Here is a 26,469-nt window from a genome sequence, read left to right as displayed (position 1 = left end):
TTGCAGACCAGGCTTGTTAGACTAATGGGGCAGTAGTTCCAGGGGTCTGTGGTGGCTCTCCCTTTGTGGAGTTGGATAATCGTCGCTGTGTGCGATTCAGTGGGCACAAAGTCTGAGGTGAGGCTATGATTGAAAATGGTGCTTAGATGGGGTGCCAATTCATTCTGTAATTCATGTACAACACAGCCTTGGATGTTGTCAGGTCCTATGGATGCTGTTTTCTTGGCTTTGGAGAGTGTGTTTTTTACCTGTGCAGCCATGATTACAGGAACTTTGCATTCTTCTGGTATATATATGGGCCCTTTAGAGGGTGAGGTGGGGTAAAGTTAGCACTGAACCTATCTGCTAGGATGTTAGCAATATCAGTTGGGTCTGTATATTTAGTGCCATTGTGCTGGAACTCAGAGCAGATCTGAGTGTTGCCATTGAGATTCTTGACATAGCTATAGAATGCTTTGTGGTTGTCTTTAGAATCAGTGGCAATTTTGTTTTCATAACTAGCTTTGGAGGATTTTATGAGTGATCTCAGCTTCTTACTCAGGCTGACCAGGGAGTTCTTCCAGTCATGGGATTTTACTCTTTTTTGCAACAGTTTCTTTCATCTGTTGTAGAGTTTGTTTATGGCAGGGGACCACCAGATTCATATTGGCAAGATGATATGATTGAATTTCCAAAAACTCAAAACTTTTGAATGGAGATCGCAATAAAGTGAGGATCAGGAAATTTACCATTTTCCTCAATGTAGTGTGATCTTGGAGTTGGTATATATATATATATATATATATATATATATATATATATATATATATATATATATATATATATAATTTGCAGGGTGTGTGGGTGGTGCAGGAGGGCTTGCCCCCCTGCAAAAATGTAAAAAAAGATTTTTGTGAGGTTTTCTTGTTTGTTTAATTTTTTTTTTTTTAGTGTTGGAGTTTTCAGAAATTCAATATGAATTTCATGTTTCTGAAAACTCAATCAACCAGCATAGATCCAATAGATCCTCCTTTAAATTATGATATTAGGGAGGAAATTAACTTGCTAAGGTCCTTGGAGAAACAAAGTTTAAGTTGTTAGTGTCACTCAGTCTAAGCATAATAAGTTTATTATTTTCATTTTTTCTGACTGTCTCTTATGTATCCAGTCAGTATTTATGAAAGTTCTTTTATATCGGTATCATCCAAACAGTCGCATCACATGCAAGTCAGTACTGAAGATTGTTCACAGGTGGGTACTAGGCTATCTGCCCGAAGGCATTTATAAGCCTAGCCAGAATGTGTTGGCTTTCGCCGACCCCTTAGATAAGTTCCCTGTGCCTCTGTCCAGCAGAGCCACTGCAGTGATCCCCAAGGTAAACGTTCTATTTCCCATCCACTCGTCAAGGTTTCTTTTGAAGAGTGTTAGTGAGGAGCTCTGCCTAATGTAGATTGGGATCTTGTTCCAAAGCATGGGAAGTCTCTGGGACAGAAATCTATCCCTCCAGCACGTCCTATTTATGGTTGTGGTGATGTTTAGATCCCTAGAGCATGTGGCTCAAGGGGATAAGTTTTTCTTTAGGTGGAGCATGTCCATCAATTCTGGCTTGGACATGGCCTTGTATGTCAGGCAGAGATCACCTCTGAGTAGGCAGTATGCAACCGGGTACAACTGGAGTTTCTTCAGTCAAGCTGCATAGGGCATCTGTTTGAGGCCATTGATCCTCTTGGTGAGGTACTTCTGTGGTCTTTCAAGCTGTTGCAGGTGTCTTGTAAGGTACATCCCAAATGGGGCATTGTACTCTAAGTTGGGTCTGATGAGTGATGAGTAGAGGGGCACAATGAACTCTTTTAATCTGGTTGCGAACCCTTTTGTGATTAGGTGGGCCGCGTAGAAGGATTTTCTAGCCACTTTTGCAATGTGATTATCAAAGGTGAGATTACTATCTACTTGGGTCCCCAGATCCCTTATTATGTCTTCTGTATTTAGGGGACTACCACCTATGTGGTAGATTGTGGGTACTTTGTTTTTTCCAAAGGGGATGACAATGCACTTTTTGGCATTTAGCTTGAGGCCATGATTTTGACACCAGGTATCCATCTCAGTGAGACCGTTTTGGAGGATGTCTGTGTCAGCCGGAGAGTCAATTATAGCCCCTAGTTTGCAGTCGTCTGCAAATTTGGTCACCCGTAGTCCTTCTGTGCTTGCCTGTACCTCTGAGAAATATATGCTGAACAGGAGGGGTCCTAGGACTGAGCCCTGGGGAACACCACTTGTAACTGGTTTAGAGACGGACCTAGCTCCCGCAGCTCTCACCATGTGGGTTCTGTCCATGAGCCAGTTGGCAACCCATCTTGTGACGTAGGGGTTTATGTTCAGGCTGGTGAGCTTGTCTATAATACCAGAATGGGGAATGGTGTCAAAGGCCTTAGCGAGGTCTAGGTAGGCTATGTGTACCACCTTTCCCTCGTCTATAGCCTTGGTAACTGTCTCAAAGAAGTCCACCAGATTTAGGAGGCATGATCTGCCCTTAACAAAGCCAAACTGGGTAGGGTCCAGTGTTTGGAGGTTCCCAATATCTCTGTTAATGAGTTCCATGATGATGTACTCCATAGCCTTACAGACCAAGCTAGTCAGGCTTATAGGGTGATAGTTCCTGGGGTCCGTTGTGGCTCCACCTTTGTGGAGCGGAATAACCATTGCTGTGCGCCACTCTATGGATATGTAGCCTGTGGAGAGGCTGAGTTTGAACAGTGTGTTTAGGTGAGGGGTTAGTTCGTCTTTGAGCTCATGTAGGACGCAGCCTGGGACACCGTCTGGTCCCATTGATGCTGTGTTTTTAGCTTTGGAGAGGGCTGTTTTAACCTGAGTGTCTGTTATTTCAGGGGCTCTACATTCTTCTGGTATGGTTATTGGCCCTTTTGGGGGTGAGAGGTGGGTGAAGTTTGCACTGAGCCTGTCTGCCAGGATGTTGGCGATATAGTTTGGATCAGTGTATTTTGTGTCATTCTGCACTAACTCTGAGCAGATCTGAGCATTGCCACTTAGATTCTTGACATAGCTAAATAATGCCTTGTGGTTATTTTTGGAGTCCTTGGCAATTTTTCTTTCAAAGCTCGCCTTGGATGATTTTATGAGGGATCGTAGTTTCTTGCTGATACTGATCAGGGATGTCTTCCCTTCTTGGGATTTTACTCTTTTCTGTACTAGTTTCCTCCTTCTGTTGTTATTCTATTCTAATCTATTGTAAGCTACATCATTACGATATTCAATTGATATATGTTCAGTTACTTAATGCTCCTAACTTTATATTTGTCACATTTTAACTATAGTCTAAGTGTTTATGTAAGTCTGAAAAGGGTACAAGTTACTCTGAACATTATTAACTAGGGTACATAAATGCATCACAATGGAATGAACATTTGCACAGATACATACCCTTGATGAATACATATTTCTGTTATATGACATTGACGTAAAGGAAGCTTTCAAAACTAAAACTGAAGTGATGTTATCAGCTCTGTTAATTTGCAATGAAGCATAAGACAGGATTCGTGCTGGAGAAGTTTTTTGGCATTCAGATATCCATTACTAACTGAATATGTTATTAATTTGCATTGTTTGTATGTTTTTCAGAATCTAAGGCCTTAATTTTAAATGGGTATTAATGAACGCCTTTCTCTTACTGAACTTGTCTTTTCCTTCATTTCCCGTTTTTAATTGCTGATATTATCTTTTATTTGTTTCATTCATTGTCTGTATATTTTAAGTCCTGCTTTATTAATTAAATATTTGTTTGCTTTTGGTAACTAGTGGGAAGGCTCGTTCAAAGACTTTCTTCAGCCATAACCTGTGTGATGAATCATAATGCGGTGGTGTACACATATTTAAGACAAAGCACAAGAAATGCGCTGAAGTACAACACGACACATTTACAGTAGAGTGTCAAGAAGTAACTTAAATAGAAAATGTACTTGGAATGGCAAAAGCACTGACAACATAGATGAGATAACAACTTAAGTCCAATAGATAGAACACTCACAAGCTAGAATGTACACTTACATCTGGTATCCGACGTTCTGCATCTTATGGTGCAACTAGTTCCTGTTATAACTGGGAAAACAGAACAGCATCATCCTGTAAGTGCAATTTCACATGGCATATTAACTGAAGAGATATTTGTATATGGTGAACATAAGACAGTCTTGTAATGGGTCATGACTGTAATGCACAAAAGAGAAGGGATTGCTGAGTGTTAGTTGTTAGGAGATTGAGGGAGACAGAGAAGTTATAAGAAATATAGCAAGTATGTTGTGAGAAACAAGATTAGAAAATGTTAGAAACTGAAGAGAGAAAGAGGGCAAGAGAAAAGGGAAAAAGGATCTACGGTAGTTTAGTGGCTGTGTAGAGAACTCTAGTCACATAGTGTGTTATGAGTTTGATATGTGGAGTCTAGTTTAGACAGGAAGAAGCATCACTTGCTAGCACTGCGTAGAGTGAGTTTTGAAAGGCCATCTTTTGCCCAGGTTACAGGTGCATTTATAACTTTTTTATGTCATATAGTTTGTATTTAAAAGTCTTGTAATCAGTAGTGTGTTTTATTCTTGTGGAAGTCAGTTCTAGTTGGCAGGAACAATTTTACTAAAACTTCTGTTTTTGTGGGACAGATTGAATGGAGGACTCAATAGTTTAACGGCATTTCTATTTTGGTTTTGTACTGAGTATTACGTGCTTCACTTGTAGTTTAGAGCAAGGAGGGGCAGTAATGTTCATGGAAGATTTTGGAAGTGAGGCTGGATCACAGGAGAGTGATTTAGATATGTTAGGTATGCACTTGGTGTTCTTAAATGCAAAACAGTGATGCTCATAGCAAGGGAAAAGTGTTGTAAATCTGCATCTTGCATTGTTAGTGGCTTTTATTAGGTTAATATTGTGAGCAAAAGTCTAGACTAAGTATAGGTGAAGCCCCCTGCTCACCTTATTCGTTTGTACTAACCCTAACCCTGGCCCTAATCCTAACTCTGCACATTATGTTACTAAAAACCCTTTCCCTAACAGTATAACTACACTGGAGTTGTTTAGTGGTTGAGAAGTATTCAGTGTTTTGATATTATGTCTTTTTTTCTCTGATTTGTGATTCTGTGTTTCAAGTTTTCTACTTTTCTTGACATAATATATATATATATATATATATATATATATATATATATATATATATATATTAGATATATAGATATATAAATATATATAGATGGATTCACTTTATAATTTCAAAATACTGAAATATCAAATTGCAGTATCTCGAGACTATAAAGCCGAAAAATCAAAATACCAAAACCGTGAAATTCAAAGCCGTGACATTTAAACACACCCTACACCATACAAACAAACACATGTACAGCTTCCTCCCCACACTACAACAAACAAACAAAACACACACAAACAAAACAACACACATGCAAACACCTACCCTACATATAAGCAGAGGGGCTGTGCCCCTTGCACCCCCCCTGCTACTTATATATACCAACTCCGAGGTCACACTAAAAATGACATAGACACGAAACCCACCACTACACAAATTACATTCCCCTCGCACAAACACACATCACATACATACATACACCACCATTCTCAGCACTTACACTCTCACACTCTTACATACATATCTTAACCTACATCTACAACTTCCCAACACACTAACATACAATAAAATCTTTACCAAAAACCCTTACAATAAAAACACTTACTTGAATCTCCAGCTATTCAATAACACAGCACAACACCATAACCGCTGAGTTAACATTTCTGGATTCGGTTATGTGGTCTTTCGCAGAACTGCGCTTTCACTATTAAAGTCTCAAGATACTGAAATTCCTGCATAGGACTGCCAGTCCTTTGGATTTGTATGCTGTCATGTATTCTTTGCTATCATTAGAGTCTGCATACTCTAGTAACATTGATCTTAATGTCTAATGACTATATACAGGCTTGTGACAAATATATAGGATCATAGGAGACAATGAGGCTATCGACCAGGTCATTTCAAGCCTACCTGTTTCATCCCAATCTAATGCATAGAAATGTTAACTAATACCAAAGATTGCATTTAGTAATGACTGCCCATGTTCAGGAGGGTCATGGGTGCTTTTCCCAGTAAGAATTTACAGTGCCCCATCCACTTGTCCAGGTTTCTTTTGAACAGTGTTATAGAGGTGCTCTGTTTCAAATGAATAGTTAGCCTACTGCAAAAACATGGTAGTCTTTGGGAGATAAATCTGTCCCTCCAGCATGTCCTATTTAAGTCACAGTCCATAGTTAGGCCCTTGGAAGAGGTGGCCCTAGTCCCATTTGATTTATAGATATGCAGCAAGTTCATTTGGTTTGGGTCTGAGATTGCTCTGTAAGCTAGGCATAAGTCTCCCCTAAGAAGTTTATATCATACAAAGTGACAAGGACTTTAATCAGTTTGTGTACAGCATTTACTGAAGTCCTTGATCTTTTTTGTTACAAACCTTTGAGGTCTCTCCAGTTGCTGCAGATGCTTAATACGGTACATGCTGAACGGGGCGTTACACTCAATTATGAGCCAGATTAGTGCCGAGTGTAGAGGGGTTATAACCTCTTTTGCTGTCAAGGAGATGCTTTTACTAATCAAGTGCTATGTAGAAAGCCTTCCTTACTACAGTAGACACATGGTGGTCGAAGTTACTGTTGCAGTCAACTTGTGAACTCAAGTCCTTTACCACTTTGTGGGTATTTAGGGTATTGTTGTTGATTTGATAGTGTGAAGGAAAATTGTTTTTACTGAAGGGAATGATGAGGCATTTCTTTGCATTCAGTTTGAGACCATGACTAAGACACCAGTCGTTGGTCTGTGTAAGACCCTCCGTATACTGACATACTTTGGGGATTCAATAATTGCACCCAGTTTGCAGTTGTCTGTAAATTTGGTCAGCCACAACCCCATAGTTTTGACTTGAGCTTCTGAGAAGTATATACCAAACATTAGGGGCACCAGCACTGACCCCAGTGGCACCCCACTGGTAACAGGTCTGCCTGTTGATGTGGAGTTGCCCACTTTGATAGTGTGTGCCTGGACTGTGAGCCAGTTAGCAACCCATCTTACAACAAAGGGGTTTACATTCAGTTTGCTAAGTTTATTGTTAATGCCTGAGTATGGGATTTTGTCTAAAGCCTTTGCCAAGTTGAGGTATGCTGTGTGAACAGATGTGCCCTCATCAGTGGCCCTGGTCACATTGTCAAAAATATCCACAAGATTTAGCAAGCAGAGTCTGCCCTTGACAAAGGCAAATTGGGTAGGATCCAGGGTTTGGAGGTCACCTGTGTCTTTATTATGAGGCCTCTCTCTTTAACTTCTCCAAATCGTTTGGGTTTTTAATATCATGATGAGAATGGACCCCATTCCTAAGTCAAAGTATGATTAAAGTGAATGAAATTAGTATTGATTCAATCTCTGATGTCATCCAGAAGTGCTCTTCCTAGCACCCACAATGTGCCCAGTAATGACTCCTTCTGCAATTCCTATGGGGTTACATGTATCTGTAATATATCTAAATATGACTGTAGACTCTTTTTATAAGACTCATTGCTCCTACTACTTTTGGAACTGTCTGGTTATCTTTCTTCCACATTGCTCTTGTTTCTGCTGGCAAATCCTGATGTTTTATGACTTTGAGTCTCTCTATACACAAGACAGTGTAGTCACTGGGTGTAGTGATTTCAATGATCAATGCTACTTTTGTCTTGTTTTCATGGACCAATATATCTGGTTTTCACGCATCTGTCATTTGAAGTGTTGGTAATGGGTGGTCTCATGTGACATAAACTTCATCATTTTCTATGATGCTTTGTGGCTTATGTTTCCAATGTTTTTCAGATACTTCAATATTATAATGTTTGCACAATCCCCAGTGCAACAGTGTTGCCACTTTATGCCTTTCAGTACACAGTCTTTCTGACATTAGTATGTCACAACCAGCAACAAGGTGTGCAACTGTTTTCAATTCTGTTTTACAAAACCTGCATTTGTCTGCTTCCCCCACATGTTCAATGCACTTTGTAAAGCAACGTGTATGTAGTTCACATTCTTGGGCCACTAATATTAACCTTTCATCTTTTGGTTTGAATTTTCCTCTCTTTAACTATTCCTGTGTTCAATCCTGATCAACATGAGGTTTTTCCAGGAGTTTTCTATACTTGCAACTATATTTGTTTAAATATTATTTATGAGGTCCATAATGATATGTTCCATGGCCTTACGGATGAGGCTGGTCAGGCTTATAGGTATGTAATTTCCCATGTCTGTTGCTAGGCTACCTTTGTGGAAGGGGGTAACTTTTGCTGTTCTGCATTCCACAGGAACAAAGCCTGTGGTTAGACTACGATAGAAAAGGGTACTTAATGGTGATGTCATTCATGTTTTAGCTTGTTTAGAAGACAGGCTGGGATGCCGTCTGGTCCCATAGAGACTGTGTTTTTTTATGTGGAGTCAATAGGTTGTCCCTGTGTCAAGACGAGTTTTTGTTATTGTGTTTTGTTTCTTCTGATGTCTCACTAACTGAACTTAAGATCTTATAAACTGCCCGTGTGTGTGTGTATGTGTGTGTGTGTGTGTGTGTGTGTGTGTGTGTGTGTGTGTGTGTGTGTGTGTGTGTGTGTGTGTGTGTGTGTGTGTGTGTGTGCATGTGTGTGTGCGTGTATGCATGTGTGTGTGTGTGTGTGTGTGTGTGTGTGTGTGTGTGTGTGTGTGTGTGTGTGTCACTCCTGCAATGCACTGGACTATAATCCACAAGGGATGGGCTGTCTACTTTAAAGCTTTTGCTTACATTGATTGTTACTAGCACTGCCGCTGCCCTGGACAGAGTAAATAGGTATCAGAAAATGAATAATTATTTATCACAATTATATATGTTGCCCCAGTTAGGTTCAGGGGCACCACAGAGCAAACACCCCCAATCATGCTTAAGCCTCTTTTCATGTTTGCTTATGAAATGCAAGATTTGTCAAGTTCTTGCTGCCCTCTGAAGCAGCATTACGTATTGTGCAGTCATTTATGAATCCCAATTTTTTTTTTTCAATTAAAAGAGTATTGTGAGATGGAGATGAATTACAAAGTCTGTTACGTGGTACATGGTTCCCAGATGATTTAGTTAGCTGCACATGAGCGCAGTTTTGTAGCAAGAGGATGATGGGATCAGACTTGTTGACAGGTAAGAATTACCAATTTGAATCTGTTGTTATGGTGTTACAGCATCAGTCCTCTGCATGTTGCAATAGGAATGAGCAGAGTGGGAATGCGGTATCGCTGATATGGACACAACGATGGAATGTTATGGGGATGCGTTTTGTATTTCAGTTTGTAGTAAGCATGTTGCTACTGCTGCATACTGCAGTGAGAGGCTAAGCAAGGCTAAAAGCATGACAGAATTAAGAGAACTGTAGGAATGAATGGTTAAGGGCAAGTCTTCTCTGAGCATTCTGTTTATAACACAAGTGCTAAGTATCCTTCACTGGTTTTGGGGTTAAGGGTTTGAACTGTTTAAATTAATGTGCTGTAGTACAAGAGCACACTGCTTTGTGTTTGCAGTCCCTTAGTAACTATGTGAGTCTATCACAACACAGAGCAAGTCACGTAAGTAAATAAAAGCTGCTGCTTCATATCATTCAGACAGCTAATGAGGCTTACAGAGTCTTGTGTGGCTAATGAATAAATACAGAAAACTGAGTGTGCATAGTGTTTTGTACCAGTAGTAAAACATAATGGTGAAATAAACATGATAAATGGCACTGTAATTTTAGTCATGCTGGCAATCAACTAAGAATAGAACATTTTTTGCATCGCTTAAATTTGCAATATTTTCAGTAAAAGTAAATGTACTGTATTGCTTTAGACTGATGAGTTGCAACAACAAAAATAGTAATAGTTTACAATAAGGATATTTTTTTCTCCAAATTTGTTTTTATTTTTCAAATACATTTGAATGAATTCCATAGTATTTATACATAATATCTTGAATAACTATGTACACTGTTTACATTAGCCTGATACTATAACAGATATTAATGTGTACAGTTACTTTATAAGTATGTCCAATCCATTATCAGAGTGTCTGATCATAATAAGAATATTTTAATGGATGTTGGGGGTTTACTGAATATACGTTTTTACAAATACTGTTTTGTCTTTTCTGTACCTCTGTAGGAAGAAGACATTATTTACTATGATTCCAAAGCAGAGGCTGAAAAAGTAAGTAAATGCCCTTCTCAAAAATTTTTACAATTCGTAGAATCCATTCATTTTCTTTACTTGAGTTTTATTTTTTAAGTATTTAAAAACTGTGAAGAATCAAGTCCAATCATCACATAAAATTATAACTTTACAAGGTAAACGCCTTAACCATTATGCCAGCCTCCTTCCTAGCAGGAAGACAGAGACATTCTCTTTGAACTACATGTCCTCTGTCTAATAATTGTTTCTGATTAATATGCATTGTTGTGAGCATTTTAACACGAGGAGCCCAAACGTTTCACATAATTGTTAATCACAGCATTTTCTCTGTGTGTTAACTTTCAGATAACTTCTGATTTTTTTTTTTCATTCACCTTGTGCTGCAGTGTAAGCTTTATTGTAACTTTGTGTATATGATTCAATGGCTTTAAAGGTCTGAAGTGCAGGTTTTTACATTATTGATTTAAACATAAAGCTATTGAACAGGCTCATTATTGTCTTTTCCCTCCACCTCTTCATCATTATCAGTGACTGGATCAACCTTGTATAAAAGAAAAATGGCAGTTTCTGCAACATGCAGTTATTAGTGCTGAATGATGGCTTGATTGCAATAAGGTTAGAGACAGGTTGGGTATTCACAATCCTGAGCTCTGATGAGCATAGCAGTAATCCACGAAGAGTGCAGCTATGTCGATATGCAAATAGGATATGTGGAGGTCACTGACTCAGTCTATTTAAACGTGCAGGTGTTTTGATAAACACGCCTACCTATGGCAAAAATGTGAAGTACTTAAGGTTAAGCATTTGGCAGAGTCCTGTTACATGGATAAGGCATATATATTTGACTTTTTCTTCTCACTTGCACTGTAGACATTGGAGTAGTAGTGTGATTCACAGAGATAAAAGTATATAAGGGCATCATTTGCATACAAAACGCAATAAAAGATCCTGAACTTATGCGAGTAAGTCTAACACCACCATATTACATCGGAATTACTGGAGTTATACTGAAAATTACTTATGAAACCACAGACTTTTTAAAGTAAGAAAGAACATATAAATATAAGATATTAATATGAAACAGTTCAAGATGAGAAAAGCTTATTGAGTACACGTCAGGAAATGTCTCTTTTATTTATATGATGGGGTAAGGTGTCATTTGTAAATGAGAAATCATTACAGAAACAGTAGAAATGATTAGTTATCACTGATAAAATACTTTTTGTTGCTGCCTTTTAGTGACTGTGCATATATAGTAGAAGTACTGAAGTGGCAAGGATGTTTTGTTGGTGTACATGTGCCTTTACTGGGAGATTCCTGAGTGTCACTGACTGTATCACAATTAGAAGAATGTAGTATTTTATTTATTTATTTTACATTCGATGACTGGGAAAATCCAACTGGACACAGGTCCATTTTCAGCGGAGGCCCGGCGAGGAAAGCTCCACATACAAAAAACAAACAAACAAAAGTGACAATACATTTACATACTATTACACATATAGGAACATAACTTTTTTACATAGGTGAATAGAACAAATATCTTCAGAATAAACATTGTTTAGAAGAATAAGTGATTTAAAAACCTTGTTTGGTAAGAAATAAGTAGTTAATAGATAAGAGGAGAAGGTTCTGCAGAATCATTGCAGTACTGAAAGGAAAGTGAGTTAATCTGGGAGGTCACATGGGCACAGTCAATTGGTAGAGTAGTGGGTGTTGAGTAGTTTCTTGAATAGTGAAACAGAGCTGGTAGAAGTTATGTTCTTTGGGAGTGAGTTCCAGATTTTAGCTATTGTACAACCAAGGAGAACTTTGCCTGCTTCATTCTTATGTTTAATGACAGTTATGAGAGTTTGGTCTGTAGACCTTAAGGTACGGGTGGTAGTGTTTGGCTGTATTAGATTTTGTAATGCTGGAGTTTTGTCAGGGTGGTAGTACAGTTTGTGGGCTGTGAATAGTTGTGTAGCAAGTAGAAGTTGGGGCAACTCAAGCCAGTTGAGCTGTTTAAGGGAGAGACAGTGATAGGATCTTTTTGAGGCACCAGTGGCAGATTTAGCAATCTTGTTATAGCAAGATGCCATTTTGTTTTGTTCGCTCTGGTGAAGATTAGTCAGGATTGGGGAGGCGTACAGTAGGGTGGTTAGCAGGTGAATTCTTGTGACAGTGGCTTTGGTATAGTTGGTCTTGAATTGCCTGTTCCTATACAGGAGACCCAGTTTTTTGATTGTTTGTGCTATGTGTATGTCAAATTTGAGATTGTTGTCAATTATTACTCCTAGGAGTTTAGTGTGTGTTTTTGGGATGATAGTGGTGTTATCCCTGGAGTTTATGGTGAAGTCAGTATTTGGTGCAGAGGATGTACCAGGACTGAAGAGAATAAGTTTTGCTTTTAGGGTTGAGTAGAAGTTTAATGCTGGAAAACCATGCTTCAGCCAGAGTAAAGTTATTCTGTGTTATTGTTTGAAGTTTGCTTAAGGTTGGGGTGACACATATAATGGTAGTGTCATCTGCATATTGTACTATGGAGGCAGAGGGACAGGAGACTGCTATCTGATTTGTATATATAGAGAATAGTGGAGGCCCAAGTATTGATCCTTGTGGAACTCCTGTAGTCACAGGTAGAAGGGGGGATAGTTGGTCCTGCCAAAGCACTGCTTGTTGATGGCTAGATAGATAGTTATTGAACCATGGTATGGTGATGGAGTTTATGTTAAGGGTAGATAGAGTGTTGAGTAGTATGCTGTGGTTGACCATATCAAAGGGTTTAGATAAGTCTAAGAATACAGAAGATACAAAAAAACATTGTTTCTGTGGGTATTAACTAAATTGGTATAAGAGAGTAGGGCTGTTGTGGTACTATGGGAAGACCAAAAACCGGTTGGGATGTTGATATAAGGCTATTTTTTAGGAGGTATGGCATTAGCTGTGAATGTACTACTTTTTGTAAATTTTTTGATAAAGGTGATAAGATTGCAATTGATCGGTAGTTGGTCAGTTCAAGGGAGTTGCCGCCTTTGTGGAGTGGAATAATATGAGATATTTTCCACAGGTTAGGTATTTTACATTCAGATATGGATCTATTTATGAGGATATGGTTTCAGCTGTTAGTTGAAGGAAGTCAGCTGGAAGTTTGTCAGCAGATAGTGTGGTAGGTTTTAATTTTTTGAGGAGTTTAGTAATAAGTTGAGTGGGTGCTGGAGATAAGGAGAAGCTAGAGGGAGACTGTTTTGTAGTAGTGGTAGTGGGGGTTGGAGAAAGGGTGGTGCTGGTGGAGCTATTTAGGGTGCTAGAAAGGGCTTGTACTGTTTCAGTAAAGAATTTGTTGAATTGTGTGGGGGTGTCCACATTATTGGTTGGTAATATAGCTGTGGGAGTGCCGGTTTTACCTGGATGCAGTAATTTATTTATTGAGGCCCAGAATTTCTTTGGGTTATTAGTGTGTCTTGCTTGTAAGGTTTTGTAGTATTTGGCTCTATCAAGTTTAATGAGTTGTTTGGTTCTATTATGGAGTGCAGAGTAGTTTTGTTTTGTGGTAGTGGTTCTTAGTTTTTGATATTGAGCCCAGGCTGTGTCTCTATCTTTCATTATGGCTTTAGTCTCTTTTGTTACAGTTTTTTTTAGTTCATTGTTTAGGTCCTTAGCTTTGAAGTTCTCTTTGTTATGAACTATTCTAAGGGTGGATTGGTTGCAATGGTGGCATTTATTCCTAATAAGATATGTTGGTTGGGTGGTCGCTCAAGCTGTCTGGTAGGCAGCCTGATTGGTGTGCGAAAGAGGGGTCAGACAGAAGTATCCGGTCTAAGATGGAATGACGATTAGATTTTTTTGTCTATTCTACTGGAGGTGTCTATGATTTGTGTAAATCCATGAAGATTAATATGGGTAGAGGGGTTGTATTTGGTACAGTCAGACCAGTCAATGTAAAAATCTCCTAGGATTATGGTCTCATGTGGATGGGAGATAGCCATCCAGGATAAAAGGTTCTCCATAGTGGCAATGTTGTTTCCTGGTGGGATGTAGACACCTGCTACAACTATATGTTTGTTATAATTTATTTTTAATTTAACAATAATCAGTTCAGTATCATTAACTTCTTGGGGGTTGTAGTTAACTTGTTCCAATATGAGATGATTTTGATACATTATGGCTACACCTCCTCCTTTTTTTCCTGTCCTATTCTTCCATATGATGCTATAGCCAGGGGGTGCAATTTCATTATTGTGATGTTCAGGTTTAAGCCAGGTTTCTGTTAGTATGGCTAAATCAGGTTTATAAAAGGCAAAAAGGGCATGGAGGTCTTGAACTTTGCTAAGAATACTTCTAACACATATATTTAAAAATAGAACAGAGGCATTAGTCCTATTGTTGAGAAGATTTGGTTGGTTAAGGTTTGGATGGGGAGAACAGGTGGGTCCTGGGTTAGGATGTATATCACCGCAGCAGGTGAGTTTTTGGGTTAGAATTAGGTAGAGCTTAAGTAGTTTTTGTAGTATTTTATTTTGTTTTAGGGATGAGTAGGGGTTAACTTTGTTAATTGTTTTATTATTTATGCAGGAATATCAAAGGGTTGGGGCAAGATCGTGTGGAGATAGTGGGAAATGTTGACATTCTAGTAAATTGGCTAGAGTGTTGGTTTGCCACTGAGTTGGGCTGGTGAGACTAAGTTGTGTGTGGTAGGATGTGAGTATGGAAAATAAAAGAAGGACAAGAATAGTCACTATGTAGAGTGCTACTTTTAGATGTAGGAAGGACACTGTGATTTTTTTGTTATTCCTATTTTATGTTACTTTTAGTAGGGACTAATGAAAGGACATATATGCTAACAAACTGCTTTATTTACATTCTGAATGTATTTATGATTGTGCAAATATTACTTCAGCGAAATTTTACTTGACTGAACTCTGCATGTATATATAATTATGGGGTTGTGTCAGATAACTTTTTCTGATGTTGGCAGGTGTTGTTTGACTGATAATTGGTATGTCTGGTGATGGTACAGAACATGGGATCAAGGAAGAGAAAGGACCACTTAAATCATTTTTACAGGACAACAGGCAGATTGCAAAGTAGATATAATAGCCCCAGCTATGCGTTATACAAATAGATATGCAGATGGCACAAAAATCTGACTATGACTTGCAAGTTGGGAAAAGAGCACTTCATTAGCATACCCCACTTTACATAATTTCTAATTTGCAGCTCATTGTTGTGAAATGTGCTTACACCTATTCACAGCCATTGCACTTTAATAAAAATGGCCTCTATGAATCATGGCCTAGTTTCGTGGACAGAGTGACTATCCATAACATAGTCACATGATGATTGTGAATACCAACCATAGTAATAATAATAATAGTAGTCATGATGAATTTAAAAAGATTTTTGAAACTTAAATGCACATATAAAATACCAAGTGATGTACAAGTCATAAACATCAAATTGTCATCCTGAACAGGTATTAAATATCCCCTAAAATATTGTAGAAATTGCACAAAATCTATAAAAACTATATATAAACTTAATTATCGAACAAAAGTGAACATACAGGGAGAGCAGTGAAGCACAGATGTTACTGACATCTGTTGATTTGTTGAAGAAAAAGATAAATATACCTAATTAATACAAAACGAATAAATGGTACTTTTCCGTTAGCGGGCCAACAGTTTAAATGTGGTTAAACAGCTCCGAATGCAGTGTCTTTTCATGTGTTTTTCTGTGATGATATGACTAGATAATTGTGAAATATAAAAGGTATTTCTCTTTTGGATACATGTTGTACATTTCATTTTTAAACACATACATGCTCTGATTAATATCTTTCATTTAAAAGTCATTATTTACACAGATTAAGTGAATATCTGGTCAACAGATATATAAAAGAAGTGAATTACAGCTAAACGATCATGTTGACACTGTTGCCCTGATAACAGAAACAACTACAAAAATATAACTAGCGTGTTAATCTGAATTTAAACCATTTGAAAATCTTTCTTTTTTTTTTTTTTTGTTTATAACTATATCTGTTATCACCTTTAAAGAACAAGATACTGGTTGAAATTAAATCATTTTTATGAATCAATGAGTTGAGTGAGGAAGGGTGTGACAGAGGCTTGCCACGGAGGTGTGGTGTGTAATATCCAATCAGATCTTTGACTTGACAACTGCATGAACGGCATTGAAAAGAGGACTCATGAAGGTATTGATGTGGATTACTGGCCTGTCTGTTCAAAGTGTTTAGCAACTGATTATCATACAACTTGAGGTTTGGAGATATCTTTTGTAGAAGCTATTTTCTAACTTATTTTTCTGTTCATTTTCCTCTGTGTAATTTTGTCGGGTCGACAGTTTCAACGCGATCGTTCAGCTGTAATTTAGTTCTTTAACATATCTGTTAACCAGATATGTGTAAAGATAATTCAGTTTTTTAAATGCAGTAATTAAAAGAGCAAATTTCTACACATACCTGGTTAACAGATATATTAAGGAATTGGATTACAGCTGAACGATTGCATTGGAACTGATAACGGAGTGCAACAGCATTTGGTGAAATGCAGGGCTTGGTTTTCAAGCATCCTACATCCACAGAGACATCAGAATGGTCATTTAAGGCTATTATTTTCGTCTAAAAATGTAAACTCTCTGGATCAAAATGTTTTCTCCAGTGTGATAACGTCTCTTTCCTGTGAACATTCTGTCTGAAGAGATCTTTCATGTATTTCTCTCTGTGTGACTCATCGAGAGAACAGTTCAGCTACAATCAAATTATTTCACATATCTGTTAACCAGACATCAGTAATGTGAATAAAGTTAATACAGTTAATTTCTTTCCTTTTAAAATGTATTACTTAAACAGATTAAGAGAATATCTGGTCAACAGATATGTCAAAGAAGCGAATTACAGCTGAAGGATCGTGTTGACACTGTTGCCCCGATAACGTAAAAGTAGCGTTTAATAACTTATAACTATTTGAAACCAAGTGTACTACATTTTACAATTAGAAACTAAATCTAAGTGGCACCCATTAGATATCTGATAAATATCTAACAAAAAAGTATGCATCACATACACTGTTTTGTGTACATTTGCATAACATCTGTAAGAAATTATGTATCCTGCTGAATGTCTTTCACAGTCAAAGAATGTGACAACTATTTTGACATTTTCTTTCTTCTGAAATGATATACACTTACCAAATGGAAAAAAATAAAACATTTGCTTCTATTTTCCCCATTGACAAGAAAGTAAGAGATATATTGCTGAAAAATCCCTCATTTAGGTATATGTTCACTTGAAGTGAATGTCACTCTCCCCATCCCATGTAGTGTCTTTTTAAAAAAACTCTTATTTCAAAGTAATTAAAAGTATATATGAATGAAATGCAATGGTTGCAATGTACTTTTTTTAACCTTCAATAACATTATTACTATTCATGCTTTTTTGTGGGGAAAGGGTGTACATTTATCATATGTTCCACAAAAATGCTTCTGATGTTATCATGTACAGTAAGCAAGGTACATCTATTATGTCATTTAGTGGTGACCTGTGTTATTTGTTTTGCAGACATTCACGTGTCCCTTTCATAATTAAAACCGTAGTGGTTGCCTTCACAAAGTTGGAATACCAGTCATAATTACTAAGGAATAATGAATGTATGTTATTCAATGGTTAAGGAAGATTATTTCAGGAGAACGTGATGGTCTGTGGTACAATGTGGATGTAGTTAATCTCCTATGGAGGCAGTTGAGTATTTATTGCCCATAGTGGCTAACATTAGCATACCCCAGGGTGGGGCTTGCTGCTATTAGCATACATTTCTTCATCTTTTATGATGTCTTTATGACACATAGGTTCAAAGGTGTTTATTGGCTAATGACCACAAGGGCCTTTTTAAGCATAGCCATGCATCCCGAATCTCTAACAAGTTCTGATATCCTTGATAAGTGTAAGCATGGGCCTGGAAAATGAACCATGTACAGGTAACCTGCTTGCATTAGAGACATAGGTGCCAAACCAGGGATGAATTCCGTTTTCCCATCCAATTGTCCAAGTTGCACTTGAATTGGGTTAGGGAGGAACTCTGCTTCACATGGATGGGGAGCCTGTTCCATAGACGAGGTAGTCTCTGGGATACATACTTATCTCTCCAGCAGGTCCTATTTATATCACAGACAATGTTTAAGTCTTTAGAATGGGAAATTCTGGCACTGTTTGTTTTGTGGATATGTAGGAGATTCATCAGAGTGGGGTCTGACAATGCCCTGTTTGCCAGGCATAGATCTCTCCTCAAACGCCTGTAGAAGACAGAATATAGGGATAAGGCCTTGAGATGGTTTGCATTGGACATATTACTTACATCCTGTATTCTTTTAGTGAGTAACCTCTGTGGACGTTCCAGTTGTTTGATATGCCTGGTTAGGTACATACCAAAGGGGGCATTGTACTCAATGATAGATCATGATCAACACATGATTGTGCTCTGCTACCCTTAGTATATTCTGAGAAATGTAGCCATAAAATGTCCACGCACACTGCTATTATGTCTATTGACTACATTTTGTGATCATTCGTAAGAAACCTGAATGCCATGTTCATTTCTAACTACAGGACTGAACTCATTAGTTTTGCTTTATGTGTTTTCCAAATAAATGCATACACACACACACACACACACACACACACACACACACACACACACACACACACACGGTTATGTTCACACTTGGACGCTTGAAGTACTACATGAGCCTGCTCTCTTTTTCTTATGCCACACCTTTCAAGATTACCTCATTTTTCTGAACAGTTTTGCACTTTACTTCTTAAAATCTTTGGTCAGTAAAGTAATAGCTTGTAATAAATTCACTGCAAAAAATTCTAAACAAAATTTCAGGTTCAGTGACACTGAATTATGTAAGCATACACATATAATTTAAACTATACTGCAAGTTAATTGGTTAAAGTTTTTTTAAGCAACTATACCACAATTTGCTTGTTTGTGAGGTGTTGTTCCACATTTGGGAAAATAAAGGTTTTTAGCTGTCTTAAATAACAACTAAGTTTGTTTATGTAGAAATATTACAGGGCATATAAATTCAAGTAGCAGTCATTTTATGCAGCAAAATATTCATGTGTATTCAGACTTATGTTTTTTGCTTTTGCCTTCATCATTAAGATGGGCTTCTTCTTTTATTTTTTTATGTTCTTCTTGGGTACAATAACTGTTAATTTACTATGGCTCCATCTGTCACATCCAACTCCTATACTGACCCAATGCTAACACCATCCACAGAATTTACTAGGCAAGCAAGGAATACACATCACCCACATAATAATGGAAAATTTAGAGCTGCCATTCTACTTACCACATGCCGCTTAATATTTTTTTCCTCTGTCCCTTACAGAATCATTTTTCAATTATTGTTAAGATTTTATTTAAGATGGTCTTTTTAATGAGGTTACAGACACATATCATACAGTATTTTAACTCAGTGGCAGAGGAAATCTGCTTCAGTAGAAGCATTAGTGTCCTTGCATGTTATTTCATCTTCAGTATGAAGAATTATGGTTATTAAACATATGCATGCCATATTTGCAAAAGGTATAGAGAGTTTTGTAATGTGTCCTGCTTGTATAGACATTGTTTTATATGATATTGATCATAGGATCATAGGAGGTTAATAGGCTATTGGGCCTGAGGACCTTATAAGCCTAGCCAAAAGTTTAGCCCATGTTTAGACAAATCAGCATCCAACGCCCCTGTCCAGCAGGGACATGGGTGGAATCCCAGAGGTATATTTTCTGTTTTCCATCCAGTTATCCAGGTTGTACTTAAAAAGGGGTAAAGAGGTACTCTGCTTTATGTGCAGACGGAGTCTATTCCATAGCTGAGTCAATCTCTGGGACACAAATCTGTCCTGCCAACAAGTCTTGTTGATGTTACAGACCAGGTTGAGGCAGAGCATCCAGGTTATTTCAGTGGAGCTTGACTTGTGGATATGCAGCAGTCCCATCAAGGTAGGGTCTTCAATCCCCTTGTATGCCAAACAGAGGTCATCTCTGAGGAGTCTGTATGAAACTGAGTAGAGGGATAGGGTTTTTAGCCTATCTGTGTATGGTAGATGTTTGAGGCCCTGGATTCTCCTGGTGAGGAATCTCTTTGGTTTCTCCAACTGCAACATGTGCTTTGCAAAGTATATGCCGAAAGGAGCATTGTACTCAATAATGGGCCTTATAACTGAAGAATATAGGGATGTTATGACCTTCTTGTCCATGGATGAGATACCCTTATGTATGAGGCAGGCCATGTAGAAGGCTTTCCGTACAATGGAAACACCATGGTGGTCAAAAGTCAGGTTGCTATTAACCTGGGTGCCCAAATCCCTCACGACTGATTGAGGCTTTAGGATGTTGTTATTAATATGATAATTTGTGGGGATGTCACTCTCCCCAAAGGGTATGATGATACTTTTTTTGGTATTTAGCTTGAGGCCATGTTTCTGGCACAGTAATTTGTCTGAGTGAGACCTTCTTGGAGGATGTCCACATCACTAGGGGAATTGATGACAGCACCCAGCTTGAAGTCATCTACAAACATAGTCAGCCATAGCCCACTGGTTTTGGCCTGCACCTCAGAAAAGTATATCCCAAATAACAGAGGCTCCAAGACCAAACCCTGGTGTATGCTGCTTGTTACGGGCCTACTGCTTCAGGTGGCTTCCCCAATTTTGACTACGTGGGTTCTATCAGTGACCCAGTTTGTTACCCGTCTGGTAACATACTGATTGATGCCTAGTTGAGAGAGTTTATCTATTATGCCCGAGTGGGGAATAGTGTCAAACTCTTTGGCCAGGTCAGGATAGGTGGTGTGCACTGTCTTCCCCTTGTACATGCCTTTGGTGACTGTCTAAAAATAGTCGACCAAATCTGGCAGATATGAGCTCCCCTTGACAAAGCCAAAGTGTGTGGGATCAAGTGTTTGCAGGTTGCCAATGTCCTTGTTAATAAGATCCATGAAAATCTGTTCCGTGGCTTTGCAGATCAGGCTAGTTTGGCTTATGGGTCTATAATTTCATGGCTCGGTGGATGCTCCACCTTTGTGTAAAGGGATGACAGTGGATGTCCTCCACTCAGCTGGGACTAAGCCAGTACTCAGGCTTTGGTTGAATAGGGTGCTTAATGGTGCTGCAAGTTCCTTCCTGAGTTCACGTAGGATGCAGCCTGGGATGTTATCTGGTCCTATGGAGGCTGTATTTTTTGCCTTTAAGGAGCAGTGATGACCCGTTCCCTAGATATAAGGGAAAGGGGCAGGTACTGGGGATGTCCTGATTTACTGATGGGGAGAAAAGAGGGGTAAAGTTTTCACTAAACCTGTCAGCCAGCAAGTTTGCTATATCTACAGTATTTCTATATGTGGTGTCCTTGACCACTAGTTCTGAACAGATCTGGGTGCTTCCTTTGAGGTTGTGGACATTTGTGAAGAAACCGTTATGATTGCCTCTAGTAGATGTGGCCAATTTGGACTCAAAGTTTGCTTTGGAGGATTTCACTAGTGCTCTTATTTGCTTGTTCAGGCTAAGGAGTCATTGCTTCCATTTGGGCATCTGCTCCATCTTGGTCTTGGACAGCAATTTTTTCCCTTTTGGTATAGAGTTTATTTGGGTTCCTATTACCTGATTGAATGTTTAGGTTAGTGAATACCTAAACATTGAACTGGTAATAGCGAAAGTAAAAAAAACGCAACTGGACGATTTAATGCAGGGAAAGAATTCCCTTGGCTGTTATGTGGATTTTACCCCTTTCCCTAGTGTAGAGTGATCTCGGAGTTGGTATATTTAGTTAGGAGGCAGGGGGGGCACAGCCTCCCACATTGGGGGGGTTCATTTTGGTTTACAAATTTTTTTTGAGGCCAAGGGAATTCATTCCCTACGTTAAATCAGCCGTTCTCTGTTTTAAATTTTTGATATTACCAGTTCATCCTTTAGGTATCCGTAAATCTAAATGTTTGATCAGCTAATATGACACAGTTTATTTATTGCAGATGTCCACCAGACAGATTTACTCTTCCTTGCAGAGGATGATTTAGTCCTGTTGGGTATTCCTGTTTCCATGCATCTATATGAATGCTCGTATAGTGCTTTAGTGTAGTTTTGGATATTGGTGCTAGTTCCTACGGGGGGGGGGGGGCTGTGAAGCTATTTATACCATCCCTCAGGAGGCTGTAATCAGCTTTGGAGAAGGTTTATGTCTGGTTCTAGCTAGAGGGAGGTTGAAAGAGATGATGACTTCGAAAGTGACCGCTTTGTGGTCGGATCTTACCAGGGAGGATGATACTATAGAGATGCTGCAGTGGTTACTCATGTTGGTTAATACCATGTCTAAGATATTATCACCCCCTTGTGGGGGTATCGACTATCTGTTCCAAGGGATTTGCATTGACAAAGTCAAGGAATCTCTGGGCATTTATGTCTTGGCATGAGTAGTTCTTTCAGTCTATGTCTGGGACGTTAGTCACCCAGGATCAGGGTAAAAGGTTGAATCTTGATAGATTCGAACAGGTCCAAATAGGCGGATCGGGCATCTTGAGCCAGATTTGGGTTTCTATGACTGTATAGATGTCAGCATTTTCCAGGGTTAGCAATACTTGCAATGAGTGCAGTTTCATGTTTAGACTCCTACAGTTTAGCAGCATGACCTTTAATTTGTGTTTTTTTTGTGTTTTTTTACCATACATGCTGCATATGCAGGCATGTTGTATTTGACTTATTGTTTGAATTTTAGTACAGATTTCCTGACATAAACATTAAAGCACAAAATAGTAAGATTCAGTAGGAATCCTTACACAAAAGTTTTGTTGAAGTTATACAGCTATGCACTGTACAAAATCAAGAAACATTCAGAGTCATATGGAATGCAGCGCACTAACAGCCCAGAAAAACAGAGGAAGACATATCCATCCCATGTAAGCTAGTCTGACAACAGGCTCATATAGGGGCTTCAGATCCTAGATCACAAAAACACTGAACATGAAGCTAGGCCTCTAATGTGTCAAGTTGCGCTGAAAATGATTCAGTCATTACTTGGATATAATACAGGGTATGTGCTCACCGTGTTATATGGTAAAGGTATACAAAAAGCAGTGAAAGCAAGTACAACATAATGTCACTTGCCACTTTATTGAGAGACTCTGTACATACAGAGAAAATCTTACACAGAATTTCCAAGGATAGCACTAAAGTATGCAGCAACACAAGAAGTACATAATATTCCTTGGCCAAGCTTACAGTTATGTGTCATAGGAGAATCAAAGCTTACCTGGGACAGGTGTACAATAGTGTACACTTTAGAACCCTACAGAATTTCACAGTAGACCATAGACATGGATACATGAGTTACTGTACATAAGATTCACAACCATGTAGAATCTCTTAGTAGACCATATACATTGGTGCATAATTTATGGTACATGTATTCATAACCAGTGGAATCTCAAAGCAGAACTATGACATCCGGCTATATCCCAAGGGACTGCCGCCAATTAATGTGATGTCCCTTACTATCCTGGGTCAGTAACTAAGTAGCTTCAGTCCTCACTACTGACTCCAATATGTGACTGTCACTTACAGAAATAATATTTCACAATTTTACCCTAGGAGCGTAGCAGGAACACACACTATTTTCCTGGGACTATATGCCTCTGTCCACCCCAAATGTATTTTTTTATTGCACACTTAAGAGCAATGTGCCCCAGTTTAAGACCTCTTATACACTCACACTCAAAGTAAATTTAAATCTTACAAATCCAAACACTTCTAGGAAAACCTGACACAGATTTCCAGCTGTGTCCCTTCCCCAAAGTAATATGGTAATGCAGTCATCAATCAGAGTGTCTTCATGCCCTTGTAAATGGGTATCCAGTTATGAAAATTAAATATCAAAAAATAACTGATAGCTATGACCAGAACAGCCAGGCCTTCAAGGGGACCTGGGGTGACTGAAACACATATAAACACACTCTAATCTCTAAAGAAGAACACTGATTTCTAGTCACAATGTAAAATAATGAAAAACATTTAATGATAAGTAAAATGATTACATGAATGTAAATTAATAACTTTCAATAAACACAATAATTCAATCACCAGAAATGTAAAATTAACTGTTGGATAGGAGTCCATTATTCTAGAAAAACTCTTATCTTAATAACTAAGCTTTCCTAATATAACTAAGGAATGCTGTCTCTGATCTAATCTAACACATAATAGGAAGGCAAAGGCAAGCTTACAGTTTTTGGTGATTTCTCTTTTCTGGGTATCCACTTAGTTCAACTCTTCACAAACTGCTGCACTTGACAAACTGCTCAGCACTTGACTAACTGCAGTCTCAACTGTCTTATTTTAAAAAATAACAGTCAGCTGTTTAAAAAAGTTATTTTCCTGTCAACCAGCTGTTTAAATAGTCACCTAGCAACCAGGAACCTTCTAATGACATGACTCACTCTTCAGCTGATACTCCACAGTACTTTAGAATGTCCCTCTTAAACATGCACAAATAGAAATGTATCAAAACACTGACAGATTCTATAAACATTCTGTATAAACAGGGAAATGTGCAACATTTTAAAACATATTTACATTTTCACAATTAGACATGCTGGCATATAATACAAATTAATCTGAGAATATACAGAAATCTTTGCCAGACATGCTAACACAGATGACTATGTTTTCATTTTCTTCACAAGAACATGTACCTGGATACGTGAGCTTTGGTACAAAAGAAAACTCACAACCATGATGAATGTCATAGCAGAACATACACCTGGATATTTGAGTGATGGTGCATTGAACTCACAACCATGCAAAGTTTCACAGGAGACTGCGCACTTGGATACATGAGTGATGATGTATAGGGCTTAAAGCCATACATTGTCATATGAAGCCATACAACTGCATACATGAGTTATAGTGCCTAGAACTCTCAACCATGTAGAGGATCACAGGCGATCATACACCTTCATATGTCGGTTACTGAGCATAGGATATAAAACTGTTTACAATCTTTTATAGGAGACTATGTACATGAGCGCATTAGTTATAATTCATAGTATTTACAGCCAGAAGAATCTCATAGTAGTATAAACCTATGGAAACCTAAGGTATGGCACAGAAAATCCACAGCCATACAGTGTGTCATAGGAGATTATAAACCTAAATGCATGAACTGTGGTGCAAAGGGCTCACAACCATGTAGAGTGTAACAGTAGACTGCACAGCTGGATATGAGTGCTGATGCTTTGGGCTTAAATCTGTGCACTGTCACAGGAAATCAAATAATTGGGTACATGATTTATGGTACATGTGACTCAGAACCATGCAGAATATCATAGGAGACAATACACTTGGGTAAATGGGTTATGGTATGTAAGACTCAGATCTCTGTAGGGTGGCATGCGATGTCATACACCTGGATATGCTAGGTATTGTGCATAGGACCTGTGTATACAGGCAACTTATATTGAACATATGGGGTTACATATCTGAGGGAATATATACTGTTCATCATTTAATGTAGCCGTCTTTTCCCATGACAAACATATGCATCACAAAATATCAGTGCATCCCTTCCCTGTCCATGTAAGGCAAGGTCTAATAAAGTTGTTAGTTGTTTCATGGATGTTCATTATACTGATCATTGCTGCAGAAGCCTTAGCTATATGGGTTATATCCTACATAGGATGTAACAGGCAGCCAGCTTCCAAAGCTTCAGGGCATCTTCCAAGTGCCCTAATCTTCAATCAGCTCAATCTGAGCTGACTAAGAAGACATATTTGGGGACTAAGCTCTTCAGAGTTTTCCTACCACCAAAGATTATGCTCCTCTGAGGCATTCGAGGACCAATGGCTGCCTTATGCTGCTCTTTTGCTGGGCAGATAAGTTCCCTTTAGGGAAAAAAAAAAACTTTTATTTAAAAAAAAGTTTGTTTACTAGCACTTTCATGTTCAGGAAAGTTATTTTAACGCTAAGAGCTTGTGCTTTAATAGACTGTCATGAGACTGTGTTGTATTTTTAAATGAGAGCATTGTTTTTGTCCTGTTACTTTAAAAGTTGTTTAAAGTAATTGAAAAACATTTTTGCCTGTAAAGCAATTAAATTTATTTTATGGTGCTTGCAAAGTGTTTTGAATGGCTTTTTGCTCTGTTTTATGTGAAAAAGTTACTTTTAAAGACCTTTAAGTTTTACTG

At 38.3% G+C, this 26,469-nt stretch overlaps 1 protein-coding gene across 1 annotated transcript in view; it reads left to right on the top strand.

Moving 5' to 3' along the window:
* CACNA2D2 (calcium voltage-gated channel auxiliary subunit alpha2delta 2) overlaps positions 1 to 26,469 on the top strand; it is a 5,241,953-nt gene that overhangs the window by 2,576,949 nt on the left and 2,638,535 nt on the right. Inside the window, exon 5 of the mRNA XM_044078189.1 lies at positions 10,205 to 10,249. Coding sequence (XP_043934124.1) covers positions 10,205 to 10,249 — 45 coding nt within the window. The remainder of the gene's footprint in view (positions 1 to 10,204; positions 10,250 to 26,469) is intronic.

The sequence above is a fragment of the Protopterus annectens genome, chromosome 7.part0 (assembly GCF_019279795.1).
Source record: "Protopterus annectens isolate FY-2018-M chromosome 7.part0, PAN1.0, whole genome shotgun sequence".
NCBI lineage: Eukaryota > Metazoa > Chordata > Ceratodontiformes > Protopteridae > Protopterus > Protopterus annectens.
This window is presented reverse-complemented; position numbering and strand designations above follow the sequence as displayed.